The 20,939-nt window shown below is 23.2% G+C and overlaps 4 protein-coding genes across 4 annotated transcripts; 3 read left to right on the top strand and 1 right to left on the bottom strand. All coding sequences in view use genetic code 6, as the record gives it.

Moving 5' to 3' along the window:
• Window positions 1-380: 380 nt before the first annotated feature.
• TTHERM_00355050 (eukaryotic translation initiation factor 1A) lies at window positions 381-1,022 on the bottom strand (the record flags this gene model as incomplete). Its single annotated transcript, XM_001010403.3, has 1 exon — window positions 381-1,022. The coding sequence occupies one exon, from the start codon at window positions 1,020-1,022 to the stop codon at window positions 381-383; it is 642 nt and encodes a 213-aa protein (XP_001010403.1).
• Window positions 1,023-3,737: 2,715 nt separating this feature from the next.
• On the top strand, window positions 3,738-5,235 carry TTHERM_00355040 (hypothetical protein; the record flags this gene model as incomplete). The annotated part of the gene is made up of 4 exons (XM_001010402.3): window positions 3,738-3,898; window positions 4,016-4,097; window positions 4,146-4,265; window positions 4,549-5,235. 4 exons carry the CDS (start codon window positions 3,738-3,740, stop codon window positions 5,233-5,235), a joined length of 1,050 nt encoding a protein of 349 aa, XP_001010402.2.
• Window positions 5,236-6,392: 1,157 nt separating this feature from the next.
• On the top strand, window positions 6,393-15,112 carry TTHERM_00355030 (histone deacetylase family protein; the record flags this gene model as incomplete). Its single annotated transcript, XM_001010401.2, has 18 exons — window positions 6,393-6,471; window positions 6,547-6,801; window positions 7,070-7,465; window positions 7,860-8,195; window positions 8,254-8,697; window positions 8,753-9,163; window positions 9,300-9,863; window positions 10,123-10,394; window positions 10,450-10,861; window positions 10,942-11,255; window positions 11,330-11,751; window positions 11,815-12,590; window positions 12,642-12,721; window positions 13,127-13,529; window positions 13,582-13,960; window positions 14,018-14,109; window positions 14,368-14,919; window positions 15,033-15,112. 18 exons carry the CDS (start codon window positions 6,393-6,395, stop codon window positions 15,110-15,112), a joined length of 6,267 nt encoding a protein of 2,088 aa, XP_001010401.2.
• Window positions 15,113-17,749: 2,637 nt separating this feature from the next.
• Window positions 17,750-20,635, top strand: TTHERM_00355020 (Sec1 family protein; the record flags this gene model as incomplete). The annotated part of the gene is made up of 11 exons (XM_001010400.2): window positions 17,750-17,962; window positions 18,046-18,201; window positions 18,352-18,522; window positions 18,667-18,876; window positions 18,930-19,066; window positions 19,255-19,474; window positions 19,532-19,631; window positions 19,697-20,046; window positions 20,150-20,232; window positions 20,288-20,496; window positions 20,550-20,635. 11 exons carry the CDS (start codon window positions 17,750-17,752, stop codon window positions 20,633-20,635), a joined length of 1,935 nt encoding a protein of 644 aa, XP_001010400.2.
• Window positions 20,636-20,939: the final 304 nt, after the last annotated feature.

Raw genomic sequence — 20,939 nt, 5'->3', positions numbered from 1 at the left:
ATTTTTTTGATTAAATTTCTCAATATTTGTTTGATAAAATATAAAACTTGTTAGTAATAAGTTGGTTATTCATTCATAAATGTTATGATTATTAATTTAAAATAATAGAATAAAAATATTTTAAGAGTAAACTAAAAATAAAAGGTGGATGAATACATAAAATATTTATTTGCTTTTATTATAAACAGCTTTATGGTAAGAGTAGAAGTTTTTTTTGTAGATTTATAATTTTGTAATATAAAGTAAGTTTTCTTAGAAGTGTACCTATCAATCAACTAGCATAAAAATTTATTAATATGGTAGTGATTAATCAGTTTTTTAATATTTTGAAAAAACTAAAGCCATTTGAAAATAAAATCTATCAATTTTTTAACGTTTTTTCAAATATCTAAAACCTCAAAATCAGAAACTTATGTGTTTTCTGATCTTTCTGATCTTGTATCTAAGTCAGAATTGAGAGTGAAATTGTCAAAGCCTGATGTATTTAGTGATTGCTAACCTTCAATTAATGAGAATGACTAGTCTGTGTTTGATTCCATTTAGGATATCATTAGTGTGGTTCTGCTTTTTAAATCTTCAATTTCATCATCATTCAAGAAGACTATATCTGAATCATTAACGCTACTAATAGAATTAGCATCACTTCCACATTTAAATGGGAAAATGTGTCTGGTTTTTAAGTAAAAATCATCTGAAATCTCCTTAAGCTACCATAATTGTCTTGTTTCTTCTTTGTGATATTTCAAAATAATGTCACACTTGTCATCTTAGTAGTCTCTTAATCCTACTAGAACTATATCTCCTTCATTGACATAAATTTTGTATCTAAGTCTGCCTCTCAATACTCCTAATCTAACTTTACCATCAGAACAAGCAACAGCAAAATGAAGTTAGCCTAAATTTTTTTCTATTATAGCGTAATCTGTTTCAAATTCTTTAATTGGAAGTTCTCTGCTTGGACACATCTTCTGATAATAATTTTAGGATAATTTCTATTTTTAATTTCTTTTGGTTTGCCCCATTTTAATTTAAATTTTGATGTTTGATTTAGCTGAATTTTTTAATTATAATCAAATATTTGTAAATAATTTTTATAGGTTTGCTTTACTATCTATTTGATATTTAGTGACAGTTTCTATTACATCACATAGAAGTTCTAAAAATTGCTTATGGTGATTAAATTCAAATAGGAACTGGCTTAATGTACTTAAACAAATTTCAACTGATTTTATCTGATTGCAAGTATTAATTATATTGGTTTTTCAATATCAACTTACCAAGAAAGTTATAATAAATTCTTCTACATTCAGTTTCTAATTTTATAGATTTTATATTAAAGTTTCTACTTAATTTAAATTTCTAAAAATTTATTAATTCTTTAAAATAAATTGAAATCTGCTCATTAATAATATTTGAAAAATATTAGAGTAAATGTTGGAAATTTATCATCATTTAGACAAAAATTGTTTAATATTCAATACATTTTTAATTTTTATCTATCAAAATTATCAATATCATGCAAATAAATAAACAAATAAACATTTTTAGTTTTTAATATTTTATAATAAATTAAGGTAAGAAAAATATTATTTAATTTATGAAAATTTATTTAAATTGATCTTTTTAATATAATTCTGAAGATTATTATTATTCTCTTTTTACCTTTTAGATATAAAAGGTCATACACTCTTTTAAATTTTGATCAATTTTTACTCTACTTACTTAATTCTCAAATACTTGATCTATTAACTAAATAATTATAGAAGTTTTAAATATTTTGAATTCAAATTAAAGATAAAATTAAAAATTTTAGGTTAGAACTTTACAAAAGCTGATGAGAACTTTATTTTTAAATACAAGAATAAAGATTTATAAGAATAATACTTTTTATCATCTCTGTTTTTGAATTTTAATTAATGTTTTAATAACTACAAGCAAACCGTATAAGAAGAGTAGTTTATTCAACTTTGCCTCTGATATAAATAAGTAATAAATTATGTTTTTTGATAATATTGTAATCAATAAAAGTGGAGTAATTCTTGAAAAATTGGGTTTTAATAGAATTTATCTTTTTTTCAATATGGTTTACTATAATAATTATTAATCATTTTAAAGTAAATTTATCAAAATATTAGAGCCATGTCCATGAAATGTGATAAAATTTAATTATTTAACTAATAAGCAATTTTATAAAATACTTTCTTTCAATCTTGAAAATAATCATAAAAGTTTTCCAACCAATATTTTAATTTAAAATTTATTTAATGCCATAAATATTACTTAAGTATTATTTCATGATTAAAATTTTATGACTTACTTTAATGTTGTATTTTGGTAATTAGGTAAAATAAAAAAACATTTCTAGTTATTAATTAGAATAAAAAATTATTATCTTTAAATTATAAATAATGTTGAAAAAAATGAGATAATCAAATTATTAACAATAAAAGAGTTTATCTTTTAATTTTAATTATTACCTTTCATTAATATTAGTTTAGAAATATAGTAACTTAATATGATAATTTATTTTAAATTGACCATTTTTGAGACATTATCAGCTAATTTAACTAATAATATAATAGAATGGTTAGACATAACATTTTAAATCTTAACTTTATTCATATTATATTTTGTATTATTTTTTAAAGTATTTTATATTTTTTAAAATAAATATATTTTGAATTTGAAATTGATAAAAGTAGAGATTATTTAATAAATTATTATGCTACTTTACACTATTACAAATGGTAAGACTCTCAAATTTTAATTTATTTGATGGATCAATGAATGTAAAATATATTATTAACCACATATAATGTATGATAATTGAACATTTTTGGGAAATAATTATCTAATTTAAGTATTATAATATATGGCAAATAGTAGACTGGTTTTACAAAACATTTTAAATTTTAACTTTATAAATGTGAAATTTTGATATGAATTTTTTTTTAAAAGTATTTAATATTTTTTTTAAATTTGTATTTTTAAATAAAAATATTTTGAATTTGAAAGTGATAAAAGTAGAGATTATTTAATAAATTATTATGCTACTTTACATTATTAAAAATGGAAAAACTATCAAATTTTAATTATTTCATGAATCAACGAATGCAAAAACTAAGAGATTTTATATTATTAATCACATATAATTTATGAGAAGACAAAAGTAAAATATCTTTTGTGTTTTGAAAATAAATATAAATAAATTTCTTGATTGCTTGCTAATTTATATGATAGTAAATAATGTATTTCAATGTATAGTCTTTGTATATAATCGCAAATCTTTGAGTTGAATTAATTATAAAAAATAGTTGTGCGGGAAATAATTTATAATTTTTTTTTTTGCATTGACAAGTAGTGTTTTTAATTAATTGATTTTTTGATTTATAATATTGTTTGATAGTGGAATAATTAGGCAGACAATAATAATAAATTAATAATAAATACATTCCAATGATATTAATTAATATTTATAATTTTTTTGTCTTTCTAACTAAATTAATAATAATTAATTAATAATTATATACATTCTAAAGATATTTTTTAGTGATTCAGAAAAGAATTTATCTAATAAAAGTAGAAAGCGTATTTTATAAATTTAGCACCTACAAATATTAAGCATTTCATAGTAGTAAGCAATATTCTCTTATACAATTAATAAATTAGAATTAATAAAAGCCGATTTCTTGTATTAGGTTTTCATTTTTCCATTATTTAAAAATAATAGTAGTAAAATGAATAATTAGCAAGTGGATTAAGGAATGTAAGATGGTTAAAACGGTTAATCTGAAAAGAAAACTAGAAGAACCCGTAAAGATTAAAATGACAGAAACTATAATTGCGGTTGTGGTAAATCATATTTATCATACCCTGCTTTATATACTCATCTTAAACAGTAAATAGCAATTATTCAATTCTTTTAAGCTTTAGCTTTTTTAAAATAATGAAGCTTTAATTCTTTTACTTATTGTAATTAGCATTGTTTTAACAGATTTATATTATTTATAACAAGAAAACACGATGGTAAACCACCTGAGGGTACTAGTCTTCCAGGACCATAAGGCAAAGCAAATAGCAGAGGACGTCCTCCCAAAGTAAACAAACTTTTAGAGCGAAATAGAAATTTGAATTTAATTTATTAGAAAGAAGATGGTGATCAAAATAATAAAGAAGAAGAGAAGAGCGTTGGATCTAACGAAGCAGTTGATGTGCTTGAAGAAATATTGAACTTTTTAGATACTATTGATAAGAATTATAGAAGAGTAAAAAAATTTTATTTTGACTTAAAATTATTAAAAATTTAAAAATGTTTTTTGATCCATCATATAATCAAACAAATTAATTCTATCAGAATCCTTAATTGCATAATATTTTTTTTTCATTGTATCAAAATGAAAAGTTTTGAATATCAAAATATTAAAATTAAATCAAAAATAAATAAAAAAATAATTAAAAACTATCAAAAAGGATGACTGAAAATCTTTAAATTGTTTAGAAGAAAATTAATTTTTTATTGAATTTTTTAAAATATTTAAATTATAATAGAATAAAAATGACGAGTGGACTGAAGATAATAAGCTAAGCACTATATTCCCTATTGAATTCTTCCAAGGTAAGGAAGAAACTGAGTATAAAGCAATTTTAGATGGGATTAAGCAACTTGAAGATGATCCAGCAAACTATATTTATGAAGAAATAGATCCAAAAGAGGAAATCAAGAAGACTGAAATGAATAGAATATTTGTTTTATTCTTAAATTACATAGCTAAAGGTGTATAAAACGAAGCATTAAAAGAGATTATGATATTCCTCTGTTTTTATCGTAAAGCATTGAATTAATATGGCTGGGATGCTCTTGAATAAAAAATAAACAATGAATTGCAATAATAAAATATGCTTGTTAATGGCTAAAACGGAGATAATCCAGAATTAAATGGAAACTCTGAAGCAGCACCACCCTAATAGCAATATTAAATTGAATAATCTAGAAGACTATAAGAGTACTGCCAAATAAATAATGGTGACGATTCTTTCTTAATATGCAACGATTTAGTCATCGAAGTCTTACCTAATTATTTCAGAGAATATCCCAATTCAAATGATTTAGTTATTATAGGTCCATCTGATGAATAACTTAAAAATGCAGTCTATATAATTTAACATTTTGCTAACTGGCTTTTTGCAAACAGATATACAAATACAAAGTTGGTTATTAAAGCAGATGATGAATGAAAGAGCGTGCAGTCAGTTGTATAAGTAATTTACATTCTAACTGCATATATGTAAATTCTAAAAAAAATAATATTACATTGCATATAAAAAAATCTATTCTTTTAAGACACATATTATTCTCTAAAGCAGATATTAAAGTAATAGTTAATGATAGTTCTCAAAATTAGCAAACAGAATAAAAAACTTAAAGCATAAAAAATCAATTCAATACCACATTTTTACAAAATTTAATTTATTACACATATTCACTCCAATTTCAAGAATGAAGTAAATAATTATTGTTTTTTGCTATTTTTATCAGTGGGTTGATTAATTGATAATATAATAACCAGCTTACTTATCTAACTAAGCTTACTTTATTTGCTCATTTATTAACTAACCTAAATATCAATCATATTTTAAACTTTTATATTACATAAGTTATTTTTATATTTGTAAATCTTAAGATATTTAGTTAACAAATTCAAATAAACTAAATAAACTATTTCTAATTTCATTTTAATTCCATTAAATTCTTTTGAAATAAATTCCATTTTAAATGAACTCAATATCAAGATAAATCATTTCTTTTTATTATTTCTATTTCTACAATAAATAAATAAATGAATGAATGACTTACTTTTGAAACATGAGAAAATAAATATTTTGATGAATCGAAATCTAATAAGATCTTCTTTGCAAAATTGAAATATGCAAAATATCATTTGTCTTTGTTTGAGAGAAATTTTATTGATTGAAATTTGCCAAAAGTCTATAAATATGGATGTAACGAATTTTGTTAGCTCTTAAAAGTCTTTTGAGCACCTATCAGTCGCTATCTAACAAAAACAGTATCAGTTGATTAGATAATCTAATGAAGAGCGAATAATTTACGTGAAATAAAACCTCATAGAATTAACAAGGGCATGATGTATTTTTACAATCTCCACAAAAAAACTAAATAAAAATCTTATAATTATCAAACTACTTATAAACTTATATTAATTGTATATTTGAAATAAATTTCTAAGCTTCAAAATCTATCTAATCAAACACAACTTTAATCTTTATATAAACATAATTAAAGATATCCAAGTAGAAATTGCAAAAAATAGACACGCTATCTTCATTAAGCACTATTAAAAGTATTAATAAAATAGCTAAAACCATAAGTTTTAATGTAAATAGATAGTCGTCAGTGTTTAGCTGCTCTATTCGTCTTGATTAATTTTTCAATTATCAAAGACGTTGTTGCAGGTAATGCATATATTTATAAAAAAAAATAATTTTGAATATTTTAATCATTAAATTATCTTTTTGTTATTATTTAAGGCACAATTTTATAAGGGACCACTCCTATTTACAATACGATAGCAAATAATAACTAAAAAGCAGATTATACATTTTAAATTATACCTTAATCTTCGATTCCTGCTGGTGGTTAAGTTGTTATAACCTTCCCATATCAATATGCTCCTGGATTAGGGATACAAGCAGTAACAAGTACAACTTGCAACATGCGATGTGATGTTTATGATTAAAAAGTATTTTTCTACTTTGACACATAAGATATCCTTAGCAACATATGTAAAATATATATTTATTAATTTAAATTTTAAAACAGAATCTACATAAAATAAGTTTATGTTTAAAATTTTCAAACAAAACTAAATAACTAAATAAATATTCGTTTCTAATAAAACTTTCAATGATTGAGAATGGTTTTGATATCAGTCACAGTTAATATTTAAACTAGAATACTTTGAAAATTAAAAACAATAAACATATTTTATAACTTACAGATATGAAATATTTTGACATAGTTCGGCATATATACATTTTTATTTTATTAAAGAGCTTAATTTGACCATCTATCAAGTTTTAAATCCTTTGAATGCTGGAGGTACAGGTAATTTCTATGTTGAAACAATGAGGGGCTAAAACTATTATGACTCAAACTTAATGTTTGGATCACTTGGTGTTGCTGGTAGTATTGCATAGTTAGCTTCAACTACTATAGCAGTCGACTCTTCAGGAACTACTTCAGCAGGTCAACCTTCAAAATATAATTTTGCCTTTAAAACTGCAACGTTCATACCTTAAAATTCATACATAGAATTATGGATACCCAATTCAGGATTTTCTATTTCCAAAAACCCTTCATGCTCAACTTACCCTATTAATGGTGTTTAGATTTAAGGTTAAATATAATGTACGCTGGAACCTGGAACTACAATAATCTAAGTTTCAGGTAATTAATTTTATTTGATAAAAATTATAATATAAAAACAAATAATTTATTTGCAAAGTATTCTTAAATTTAAAGCAAATAATATATTAAAATTTTTAAATAATAAATGATTCTATTGCTTAAATTAATTATTTCTTTACAAACATCATTTGTCAATCAGAATAGCAAAAGAAAGAATACTTCTTTAAAAATAAGCTTTAAAATTTATTTTTCAAAAACAAACTTCACATTTAATTTAAAAAGAATATCAAAAATTGATTAATTACAGATATATATATATTAATAATGAGAAAAATATATTTATTAAACTTTTTAAAGTAATACAGCACTCACAGCAAATTTTACTTCTATACTTAATCATTAATTAGAATTAACATACACTAAAATTAATTAGGTTTTTCACAGGACATAAATATTGGAAGTGATGTAGGGCTAAGTGTAACAATGACAAATCCAACTATATCAATATTTACAGGAAATTTTAGAATTGTTGTTTATAGAGCAAACACTAAAGTAGTACTTGCTTGGAGTAATTATTTAAAAGGTCTACAAATTACGCCAGGTTAGATGCAATATATAAATTTTCAACCTGTTTAAAGTTTGGTTGTTTAAGCAGAACAAAAAATAATTGATTACACTCTGACATTCCTTCCTAAAAATCCATTACTAAGTGGTTCCATAATTTAGATAAGTTTGCCTTCTGATGGCTCTATTAAATTATTTGATAACAGTACATTTATTTTTAAAATATTTTTATTATATAATTCAAATTTTTCTTTGCAAAAAAGATTCTGATTTTACTTCGAGTTACTAGCTTTTATATGGCTTGAGTGATATCAGCTCAGATAATGAATTAGATGATACTGATGTAACAAATAACTATATAAGATTCAAGAATTTTGCACCTTAAACATCACCTTCAGAGATATCTATTTTTATGAGACTAATTTTGCCAGGACTTCCTGGTAATTCAAACTCAATCGTTGTTACAACTTACACAAGTAGTTAGATGACTACTATCATCGATTAAGACTCTACTTCTGCTTTCATCACTGTATAACCATACAATTCATACAATGGAGCTATATTAGTTCAAAACTAAGCTAACAATAAATATCAAGCAAATACTCTAGCGTCTGCTACCATTAACTTTACTCCTCCTTCCCCTATCCCAGCTGGAAGTGTTTATAGGCTTATTTTTCCCAGCTAATTTTCTCTTTCTTCTGTTTCAGGTTTTCAATTGAAATATTTTCTGCTTTATTTTAATTATTATTTATATATAAAAAGCTTCTAAATGTTAAGTAAATGCGATAAATTCAAATATTTGCAAACGTAAAGATCAAGTTGTCACAATGTATTCTTCTACTGCTCCTGGCTCATCAATTACAAATGGTGTTTAAGGAACTTTATCATTTACTGGCTTTATCACTACTCCGATATATTAAGGCGCATACTTAGTCGATTTAACTATCTATGATAGCACTCAAACTAACGTTTTATTCACTTTCAGCATTTTATTAATAATAACACCCTAGCCTTTAACTTCTGTTAATCAATACGTTTATATGAACTATCTTAATTATGCACCAGCTGCTGCTACTGACTATATAAGAAGAGGTATTTTAGAGGTTTCTCTAACAACAGTATCATTAACAATCCCTTAAGGAATGCCATCAAATCTTTCAACTGACCCATAAGGTAAAAAATAAATAATAAAATTAACCTTCTAAATCAAAGAAATTATTTGAAATATTAATTTTATTTGATATTATTTTAAGCAACATTTTTTAAAAAAATTCTAAATTATTTAACAAAAAAATATAAAATTTAATAGGATTTATTGATGTTTTATTCATTTCAAATTATGACTAAACTCTTGGCAGTAATGTTTAATTTGGCAAGGAATTTTATTGCAAGGCTCTGGATGGACTATTTAGCTTGCAGGAATACAATATTAAATGTTATTTAATAAAGACAACATATGCTGATCCCACTACTTCATCAGCTCCTGCGACGTATACTGCAATCAGAATGAAGTATTTTTAGTCTATTGCTCCGAATTCCTACATAAGATTCCATATTCCAAATATTCTTAATCCTCTATAATCTCCAGCATAAATAAAAGTACTGCTAAAATAACTATCTAACAGAAGAGAGTAAATTTTAAATACATCTGGAAATATCAATGTAAATTATGCTTCTTATCCTTAAGGTGCTGTGACTAACTTATAGAACGATAACTATATCCTTTTTAATCCTAAAACAATATTAGATACAACCTCATTTAATATATATTATCTTCAATAAAGTTTTGATATTAAAATTGCGTTAAGTGCCACAGTGCCTTCATATAATCTTGGAGATTTCATAATACTAATTCTTCCATCATTCGATACAGGTAAATTTAACTAAAAACACTTCATTTTTTATTTAAATCTGTTAATTTCTAATTAAAATTTTAAATAAACCATAAAAAATCATTTTTTCCCAAAATTTAAAATAAGTTGGTTAATAAACAATGATAAATACATTTTAGTTATATTTAAATTAGAGTGTTTGTCTTGTTTGAATTTCGAAAGTGAAATTTATGATATTTAATTGCCATTTTACTAAGTTAAATAAAAAGAAAAATAATCTGAAATATATTTTTTGAATAGGATTTATCCCTAATGATGATAGTATATCTATAGGCATATTAGAAGGAAGTACATATTATACTCAACAAACTATTTTATATCATTCAATAAATTGGATTTTAATTCAAATTACTAGTGTAAATCCTTCTACAAATTAACTATAATCTACGAACAACTTGTACATCTATATAAGAAACCTTGTTTATCCAAGATATGCACAAATATTTGGTACTATAATCTAAATTCCAGTTTATATGAATCCAGCAACCTAGTCAAATATCTAAGCTATATCAGTAATTTTACAATAAAGTATTAATAGCAAATTTTATTATTTATTTAATTCTAAAGCGTAATTCAAATTCACTGCCAGTTGTAAATGATTTCACAGATGTTTAAATACAAGTACCTTTTAAGGCTGCTTTTCAACCAGGTTCAAGATTTGAGTTTTACATAATTCCTTAAAATGATTTGCTTGATGGTTTTTCTGTTCAAATTACGTTTGATAGTTAATTTAATTTGTAAATGAGTTTCCCCAGTCCTTCATTTTCAGCTCCTCAGCTAAATCCTCTAACTTCTTAAGGTTTAATATACAAAGTGCAAAATAATGTTTTTACTATATCTAATATCTAATCTCATCCTGCTGGATCTCCTTTCAGAATAGTAGTGGATGGAGTTAAAAACCCAGCTTCAATTAGCTAAACAACTACAGGATGGTCTGTTATTGCATATTATTAAAACTAAAATAACTTTATTAATCAAAGTAACCATTATTGATTTTTTATTAATATTTAAAATTTTAAATTACCTTTAAAATAAATATTATTGAATAAAATAAAAAAGGAAATGCATTTAGCGGTTATGTAACAGGAACAGCTTTTCAGTCAGGATTTGTTATATTTTAAGGAATTAATGCTTTTCCAAGTAATTCATATTTATTTGCTACTTACACTATAGCCTTCACTCCTTCATCCTCTTTTAAAGCATATGCTACTATTTAAATTACCTTCCCAATAAGCAGTTTTTAGAATTTGCCAATAAACCCAATTTGCTAAGTTTCAGGCGGACTTTAGACTTTTAAAAGCTGCTCAATATCAGGCAACACATTCATTCTAGTTACAGAAACTGATTATAATTCAGATACCATAAATTTTACTGTAAATATTTATCAAATTTTAATTTTATTATCAAGGTAAGTAAATTAATAATTGATTTTAATTTTTACTTACAGGTTTAGAATATTTAAAACCCGTCTCCAGGTTAGACTGATGGATTTATTGTTTAAATTTATTATGATGGTGTGCTTTTATAAGATACAGATACAACCACACTTAATTTAAGAACTTTATAAATTACTAATCGTGCAACTCCTATTTAAGTTCAACAAATGTCCTTTTCTCCTATTAATGAAGCACAAAACGGATAGTATACTTTTATTTTAATTCCTACTAATAGTCTAACTTCAAACTCCTTAATATACATTAAATTCCCATAATAATATGATAATCTCCTAGGCTAAAATATAAGCTGCTAATCCTAAGGTGGGTTAACTTCTGAAATAGGCTGTTCAGTCAGCCTAGGCGTTATAACAATAAATGGAATAACATCATATACTCCTAGTTTTGATAATCCAATTGTTCTTGTTATTTCTGGGTAAATAATATTTATTAATTATATATAAATTAATTGTATTTAATTATGATTGTTAAAAAATAGAATAATGAACCCAAATGAGCTTTAAGACAGAAACGGTGGATCATTTTAAATTGGAATATACGCTTTGTTTACTAATTACTTTGTTGACTTTAATGGAAATGCTGGAAATTTAAGGACAACAGCAGCACCTTCATGGCTATAGCTATAAAATATGTACCCAAGCAACTATTACATTAGAAGATCCTCTACTTATTACATGCAATTTATCATAGACCCATCATATCCTCTACCCAGTGCTAACTCACTTGGTCAAATCCTAATTGAGTACCCTAGTTAATATGATGTACCGAATTGGCAAGTTTTAAGTTGCACATCCACAAATGTGATTATGAATAATATTAATTGCTCTGTCAATAACAATATAGTAACTGTTACAGGAAATTAAGTAAAGCTTAGTGGACTAACAGATCTATATATTAATAATTTCCTAAATCCAACCAACCCAGGATCAACAAACCCAATTATCATCAAAGCTTTTGATGGTTTTAACAATAATATCATTTCATAGACATTCTTTAACATAGATCCTTCTTTCTTCACTTTTAAAATTCCTGGACCTTATATAAGTGTAAATGCTAATTAGACAATAATAGTAGAAAGAGGTACATAAACCAAAGATCTTTAAGTCAGTCTTATTTATCCATGCGCTCTTAATTTAACTCTTATTCCCTAAGTTTCTTAATAAGGAATAACAGTTATACCTTCTCAATTACCCTTACTTTTAGGAAATTTAACATCTACTTTCAGAGTTTCAGTAGATCAGGGACTAAATGGAGGTAACTAAATTTTTTTTTTTGATTACAATCTTTATTATTTACAAATACAAGGTAATTATTACATCTACTGGTCTATTTAAGGAGAATAAAATCCTCCTCTCTATACTCCTATGTAAAAGACTTAAGTTCAAGTAAATTAAATTCTTTAAATCACAAATAAATATTTATTTTTTTTTATAATTTAAAAAGAATTTTTTGAAATAATTTAATTTTTATTTCATTCAAAAATAAATAATTTCCCCTAATTTATTTTTAAACATTTTAATAATAACTTCTTTAAAATAATTTAATAAAATTTGTTTAAATTTAAATCAAATTTTTATTTTTAAAAATTTATTTATTCCGAAAATAGAAAAATATTTTAATAATATAAATTAATTTAAATTGAGTAAAACAAGCTGCTTGCATTTAATTGTTCTTAATCTAATTTTTTTTTCTAATTTAAACAAAATAAAACCAAAATTTTAAACTAATTTTAAGTTACTAAAATTCAAATCTTATGAAATATTATTTTTTATAAATAAATAAATAATTAGGTAACAGCAAATAAAAATATTAGAATAAATGTAGGAACTTTGCAAGAAGTACCTTTAGGAGGTTGGTCTTTGCCAACTGTAATTTCTACCGACTATGCTCCTAATCTTTCTTTAGAAATTTTAATTCTATTCAAGCAAAACTACCAAGGTGTAACTATTTCTTAAAAGAGTTTACTGTTATCATAAGGAGTTAATTCTGTATCATTTTACTTGAATTGCACAACTGACACTACTGTCTAAAGTGGTACTTTATAACTTTCTTTGGACGGTATTAACTCAGATGTTTACACATTAAGTCAAACAAGTTTAAATTTTGTTATTATTGGATAAGACACAAGTCCGCCTCAAATAACAGACTTTTCCAATACAACTACAACATAGACTACTGCTACTATAACAATAGGTATTAATAATTTTTTTTTTAAATTATAAAATTGAATAATAATTTAAAACAGGTACTTCAGAAGTAACCTAAGCTTTTTTGATGATAGCTTTATAAGGAACAGATGCTCCTTCAATAAATGACCTTTTGATTTAGAAAAAGCCTAAATGGAAATCAACAAGAACTATGTATGGAAACGTTATTATAGGTAATACCAATTAGGCTACTTACACATTTACAGGCTTATAAGCACAAGTATATTATACCTGCTTTGCTTATGCTGTAGATAGAGGTGGTTAATGGAGTGGATTAAAATAATTTGATTTCTAAACTTCAAGCAGGTATGTTGCTGCAGACTTTGCCTTAACATTTAATTAAGCTTACTTAAATTCTGCAGAAAAGAGAAATATTATTAATGGAGTTGCTTTTGTACTTAGTTTGATGTAGGCATAGTAAATAAAAAATTTTCAACTATTAATATGTATTTTATAACATAATTTTATAATAAGAGTAATAGAAAGAAAATATGTTTTTACATCAAGTTAAAGCTCAACATAAACTTCCTCAAGAATTCTATAGGATTAAGATACGTTTATAAAAGGTAATAAACATTATCTTAATAAGAATTTATTCACTTTAGAATAAGTTCTAAATTTTTTAAATATTTATCAAATTAAATCATCAAATATATATAAAGACACACAAAAAATAATTAATTATTGCTCAATTACAAAAAAACCATTCAAAACACTTTTTATTTGTCTTTTTTCTTACTTAATTTTAATTAATTGAAAGGCAATAAATTAAATACATAAAATTTAATAGTAAATTAAATGATTTTATTTGTTAATTTGAATAGAGAGAATATTGCAGACTTAACAGACTTCGATTCACTTATAAATTATATCTAATCCTTTTACAGAAAATTTCCCTTCTCCCTACAGTCTTGTCGGATATTTGATTTAAAATTAATTAAATAATCTAGCGAATATCTTAACTAATCTCAATACTAGTGCAACAATTCCTTATTCTAATTTTTCAGTTTATGTTCCTACTTTTTTAATTACACCAACTGAAATAGACACAGCAACAAATAAGGTTACAATTTCTGTGGAGCTTGATAATTATGGCTTTGTTTATGCTATGGCTACTAAGACTTAAGAGGATAAAGGTAAACCAAATGGCTAATAAATTTAATGGGGTTATAACTCTACAAACGGAATTGTGCCAAGCTGGAAGATAGAAATATCATAACCATATACAAAATATAATATTACTATTCCTAGCATGATTCCGAACACTGAATATAATGTTTATATTATTGGAGGTAGTGTTTAACCTGGTTATCCTGATTTAATGGATAATTCTTAGATTTAACTGATATCAGCCCAGACTCTATTTATTCCAAGCTGTAAGGATTCATTTATTTTGAATATATATATCTATTTAGAATTTTAACATATCCACAATAAACCAGTCATATCCAATCATTTACTTTAATGTTATTTTTTAAAATAAAATTAGTACCCATCTTGGATTTATCACAAATGATACTCAAATTTGCTATTCCTTAATTCATATTCGTACTTCTATATGTTTTATGATGTTTCGATTCAATTAATTTAAAGTGATTATAAACAAATATATTTATTTATTTATTTTGTTATAATTTTATTTTATAAAAACAACTATTTATAATTTTTTTTACTTACTTTTTTTTATAAATAATTCAATAAATAATTTTTTAATTAATTTTATCTAAAAATATTAAATCTAAATTAAGTATTAACTTTGTTGTGTTAATGTAAATTCATATAATATTTTAAAGTCCAAACAACTCTTAATTATTATTTGTATATAATTATTTTAAGATGTGTTTTAAATCTATTTTCTAATAATGTTAATATTTTAAATTTAGATTTATACTAACAAATCTAATAAAGAATTCTTAACAAAATTTCACTAACTTTACTGGTAAAATTTGTATGAACCACCATAATATATTTTAAAGATAATAAAAAATTCTTAATTAAAATACCTTGAATATTTAAGTTTATATTTTCTGAAAATAAATTATAATTTTTAGAAGTAGATTATAAAATTTTAATTTAATAAATAATAAAATTTTTAATATTTAGCTGAGTTTTAGAAATTACGCTTATCGAATTTTATTATCAAAAGAAATACATTTTTTATTGTAACGCAAATTAAATTTTTCTATAACATAAATACGTTATCACTTGAAAAGTGAGATTTCTAAACTACTCCGTATTCATTCATTATTCAAAAAAATTCAAAATAAAATTATATAATAATATAAATACTACTACTTACAATTCGAAGGTAAATACTTCATTTAAAATTCATATCATATGTTATAATTGCAATAAGAAGAAGTATTTTAGAAAATATTTTCAGAACATAAAAAAAGATACTTACTAATTAATTAAAGCCTAATATAAAAAATTTCAAATCGATTTCAATAAATAAGTATCTTTTATTAATAATATTCAAATCATATAATTATGAATCTTTTTTTAATTACCATCAAAGTAAAAATAATTAATTAAATATCTAAAAAAGTGAATAATTGAAGATTATTTAGAGTAAATATTATGAAAGGAAACATAAATTTTAAAGCTAAAATAACTTCAAATTACTATGTCATACTCCTTTTATTTATTATGATAAGCTAAAGTTAATAAGTCCGCATTTAGAAAAATTAATATAATCGAAATAATTAGCTTACATTACAGGAATAATAGATAATATTTTTAGAAGATCTTAGATAAAAGACATATTGCGATGATTCAAAAAATAAGTGTAATAACGGAGGGTAGTGCGTTTCTAACCAATGCTACTGTCCTTCTCCATATATAGGACCTTATTGCTAATATTATTTAGATATAGGGACATATGTTTAGTATTGGGTAGGATCTATAATATGTGCTACCTGTTTAGTTTTGGGATTTGTAGGAACTTATTTTTATCTACAGTATTCACTCAAAAAGCAAAAAGAAGATAGAATGAAAAATGAGAATAGCAAAAAAAATGAAATTTGGGAAAAAGTAAACATCTAAAAAAGCTAATAAAATATAAGAAGCTTGCAACAAATAAGCACTCAATCTACAGTGAGTTGATTTTTTCTAAAAGCATGAATAAAAATGAAAAGAAAAAGAGTAATTTTTAAATAAAAATCTGTTATATTGTAATAATAAATTAAAAAGCATCTCTAAGTTATTAACTAAGTCTACTAACAAACTATTCAATCAAATATTTTCAACTTCAAGAAAGAAGAATATAGGCCAATATCAAATATTTATCACAAAAATAATGTCTAATTAAACAAAAATACATTTTATAAATTTAAATTATTTCTGTCAAACTTTATATTATAGATTTATTTATCTTCATATAAAAAATATCACCACTTATTTTACATTTTTCTAACTTAATCAAATCTATTTAATTTACTTAAATATCCTCCACAATAATTTTGATTAGTATAATTTATTTATTTATTTGGGCTAAAACTTTTTTATTAAATTTCCAAAAAATAGATATAACAAATTTGAAGTAATTCTAACTTTTTTGTGTTCTTTTATTTTAATAATCTGTGATATTCAAAGGTGTTTACTTTTAATATTTTTCTCACATTTAAATTAAAGTATTTGCATTTTTTCAAATAATAACCTTTTTTTACTTAATAAAAGCTAGTATTTTTGTATTTTTTAGTCAATTAATTGATGATATCATCATTTAATGAAAAATATTCAGCAAGTATTAAATTTAAAAAATTAAATTAATTTTTAACATATTTAATTAACTTTAAATTAATAAATTAAATAATTAATAAATAAATAAATTCTCGTTTGGTTTGTCTTTTAAATTTCTATTTTATAAAATGTTAAATAAATTAATTATTTACAATGGAAAATTAAAGTAGAATTTTTGTTTTGGTTCTTTAATGAAATAAATTTACAATTTTTAAAAGAGTTAATAAAACACTCAATTAATTAAATTAGCAAACAAGATATTGATAATAATAGCTTGATTGAATTATTTCTTAAGTTGACAATAAATTAAATAATTTTAAGAGATTAATAATTTTATTAAGCAAATGATTTTATATTTTGCTTTATAAAAAATAAATAAAAAATATTTCAGCAAAAAATATAATTATCAAAAAATTAAACAAAATATTATAATTATTATTAAAATTTTGAATTAATCGATATATTATGGATAACTTTTTTAGCAAAATTGTAGACAATATACCAAAGTTCGACATATTTTAGTTAGGAGGCGATGATTAACTTGAGTATCAGTTTTAGGAGTTTGGAGAAAATGAGGGATATGATTAGGAAAATTAGAATTTAGAGAGGGAGAAGAATTTTGATGAGGAAATTTACATTACTCATCTTAAATAGAAGTTGGTAGATGTTTTTAAATAAGTAAGAAATTTTTAAAAATTTGCTGAATTATTAAATATTTGAAGCGAAAATAATTAACAATGAGATTTATTGTATTTAAATAGGATGAAGGAAAGAAGCTTCTGCTTATGGATAAAAGGCTCCATTAAATATTTGATATGATAATAAGGGCGAAGCGTATTGGCGAGTCAAAATAGACAGGATTTAAAGATTTCTTGTCAGAAACAGGAATAGATAAAATTTCTTATTTAGTTTAAGATGTAATAATGTTGAATTTACTGTCTCATAATTTATTTTACTTATCTGAAGTTAAAAAATCTATCAGCTTAGATATTTTATACTTAGTTTTTTAGATAATAAATGCTTTCATTTGTAATAGAAAGAGAGTTTATTCAATTTTTAAACAATAGAGTGTAGGTGAAGGTCATGAAAGAATCTATTTCTTTATATATCCAGATTTAAATTTGATTCAAAAAATAAAGACAATTATCCTAGTCGACTAGTAAAAAGAGGTTAAAAGAAAGTATACATGTATTATGGTACCAAGGATAAGCACTATTTGCTAATAGAATCTTTATGGTGTAAATTAATTTACTATTTTCTATCAGTAAATAACATAAGAAATGTTATTTTTACTTAAAATTAAAATAATATTTTTTTTAATTTTGTTGTAAATTGAGTTGAAATCAATAAGATTAAATATTATTCTTTTTCATTTATTAAAGGTAGAAGCTAACATTACCCTTAAAAGTTTTAATTTTGACTTAATCCCTTTTGGCTAGGATCTTTTCTCTCTTGAAATTCAGAACCCTTTACAATAGATTTATTTTGAAAAAGAATAGAGCGTGTTTTAATTGATAGCTGATTCTTTGCTAAGGATATAATACTTATATGGCCAAACAAATAATATTTTTGGTATAGGAAATGCAGCAAAAGTAAATAAACTATTTAGTAAAGTGAAAATATCTAAATAAATCTTAATTAAAAGGCAGTAGAATAAGTTTTAAATTAAAAGAAGAAGCAACACATCATATAAGGAGATTTAGCAGACTATAAAACTCTAGAATCAATTATTATAATAGATAGAACTGCTGATTTGGCAACACCTTTGTATACTCCAATCACGTAAAATTTTGATATTTTCTTATTATTTCTAAAAGTTGCAAAATAAAATACTTATTTTGCTTGCATAAAAAAAATAATGTCTCAATAAATTATTTTCCCTTTTTTATGTTTTCAGATAAATTATTATGAAATTTTATTAATTTATTTGAATTAAAATTTATGCTAATTATTATCAAAAAATAAAACAGATATTAAGCATTGCTTGATGAACAGTTTGGAATAACTATGAATTCTATCAACATTAAATAGAGTTTGGTAGACGAAACAGTCAAAGATGATACTCAAAAAATATAAATTTTTTTAAATCCAAACTCTGATTAAATATTCGCCTCGATATCTAATTAGACTTTGAATGTAGCAAGAGAGCTTTTAGATGTAAAAAGAAAAGAGTTTAAAATAATTTTGAATGTAAGAAAAGAAGAAATTAATTTAGTTTTTTATTAATTTAATATTTTTATAAAATAGAAATATATAGAAAATAATGGTTTTAATGGATTAAGTTAAGACGAGTAAGATTAAGTCAAAAAGATTTTAAAAGATGAAGATATGAAAAAAATTGAACAACGTATTAATTACTAATTATTGTAAAGAAAGAATTAAATTGTTTTTTATTGATTAAAATAAATAAAGACACATACTTATTAACACACCTCATGCAAGCATAGTAGTATGATCGCCATTTTGAATTAGAGACATCAATACTTTTTCCTTTAGACCCAAATGATATTTCAGATGTAGTAGAAAGATTAGAATGCTTAATCCTCTTTGAATACCCCATAGAAGAAGTATTAAGACTATTCTGTCTAATGTGCTAAGTATAAAATGGATTAAAAGAAAAAGTATTTGATCAATTAAGGAAGTTGATTATTTAATAATACGGTATTGAGCATCTAGCTACTTTAAATAGGTTAGAATAGCTTGGGTTTTTAAAAAAATACTAAAACAAATAAGCTAAAGAAGATTGGAATAACTTGGTTGCAGTACTTTAATTTATATTTATTTTTAATTGGAAAAAGCAATGAATAATTTTTAATATTTTACTGATTTTTTTCTTTAATTTATAAAAATTAAAAAAATAAATAGAAATTATAGCTTATTAATGAGTAAGTTGATGAAACTGATCCTAATGACATATCTTATGTTTATATAGCATATGCTCCTATATCGTAAATTTTTAATCATAAATAAAAGCTTTTTTTATTCTTTTTTTAATTATTGCAGTGTTAGACTAGTCCAGCAAACATTTAAGAAAGGATAATGGAGAGAAATTGAAAGGGAATTAAAAACTTTAGGAAATTATTTTATGCCTAAAGATGTTAATCCTAAAGCAGGATTAAAGACAAACTAAAAAAAATTAGTGGTAGTTTATTTTATTGGAGGAGTTTCATACGGTGAAGTTGCTGCTTTAAGATTGCTAGGAAAACTGCATTGTAAATTAATATTTTTTTACTTTAATATTTTAATTTTATCTATTAAAATTAAGATAAAGAAATAGTTATTTGCACCACTAATATTATAAATAGTAAATCCATCTTCAAAGAAGCTATGTCTGGATTTGCTGATTTATGATTAATTCTTTTCTAATAAATTAAATCAGTAAGTAATTAATAAATGTCAAAATTATTCTTTATTTCTGCATCGATAATTCCTTTTAAAAATACTTCATATCACATTTCACATTTCACAATGAATCATATAAAGTTTACTGTTATTGTTTTCTGTTTTTAATAATAAATGTCATTCACTTTGACAATAGCTAACTTCTTATGAAAAGATCTTGAAATAGGATAAAAAACTTCAATAAAAAAATAAAATGCCTTACTTATTTATAAATTAAATTATTTAAATACATTAAATCTTTCATTTTTAATAA

Source organism: Tetrahymena thermophila (assembly GCF_000189635.1).
Source record: "Tetrahymena thermophila SB210 genomic scaffold scf_8254697, whole genome shotgun sequence".
Classification (NCBI taxonomy): Eukaryota; Ciliophora; class Oligohymenophorea; order Hymenostomatida; family Tetrahymenidae; genus Tetrahymena; species Tetrahymena thermophila.
The sequence above is the reverse complement of the archived record's forward strand: the minus strand, read 5'-3'. Positions and strand labels throughout refer to the sequence as shown.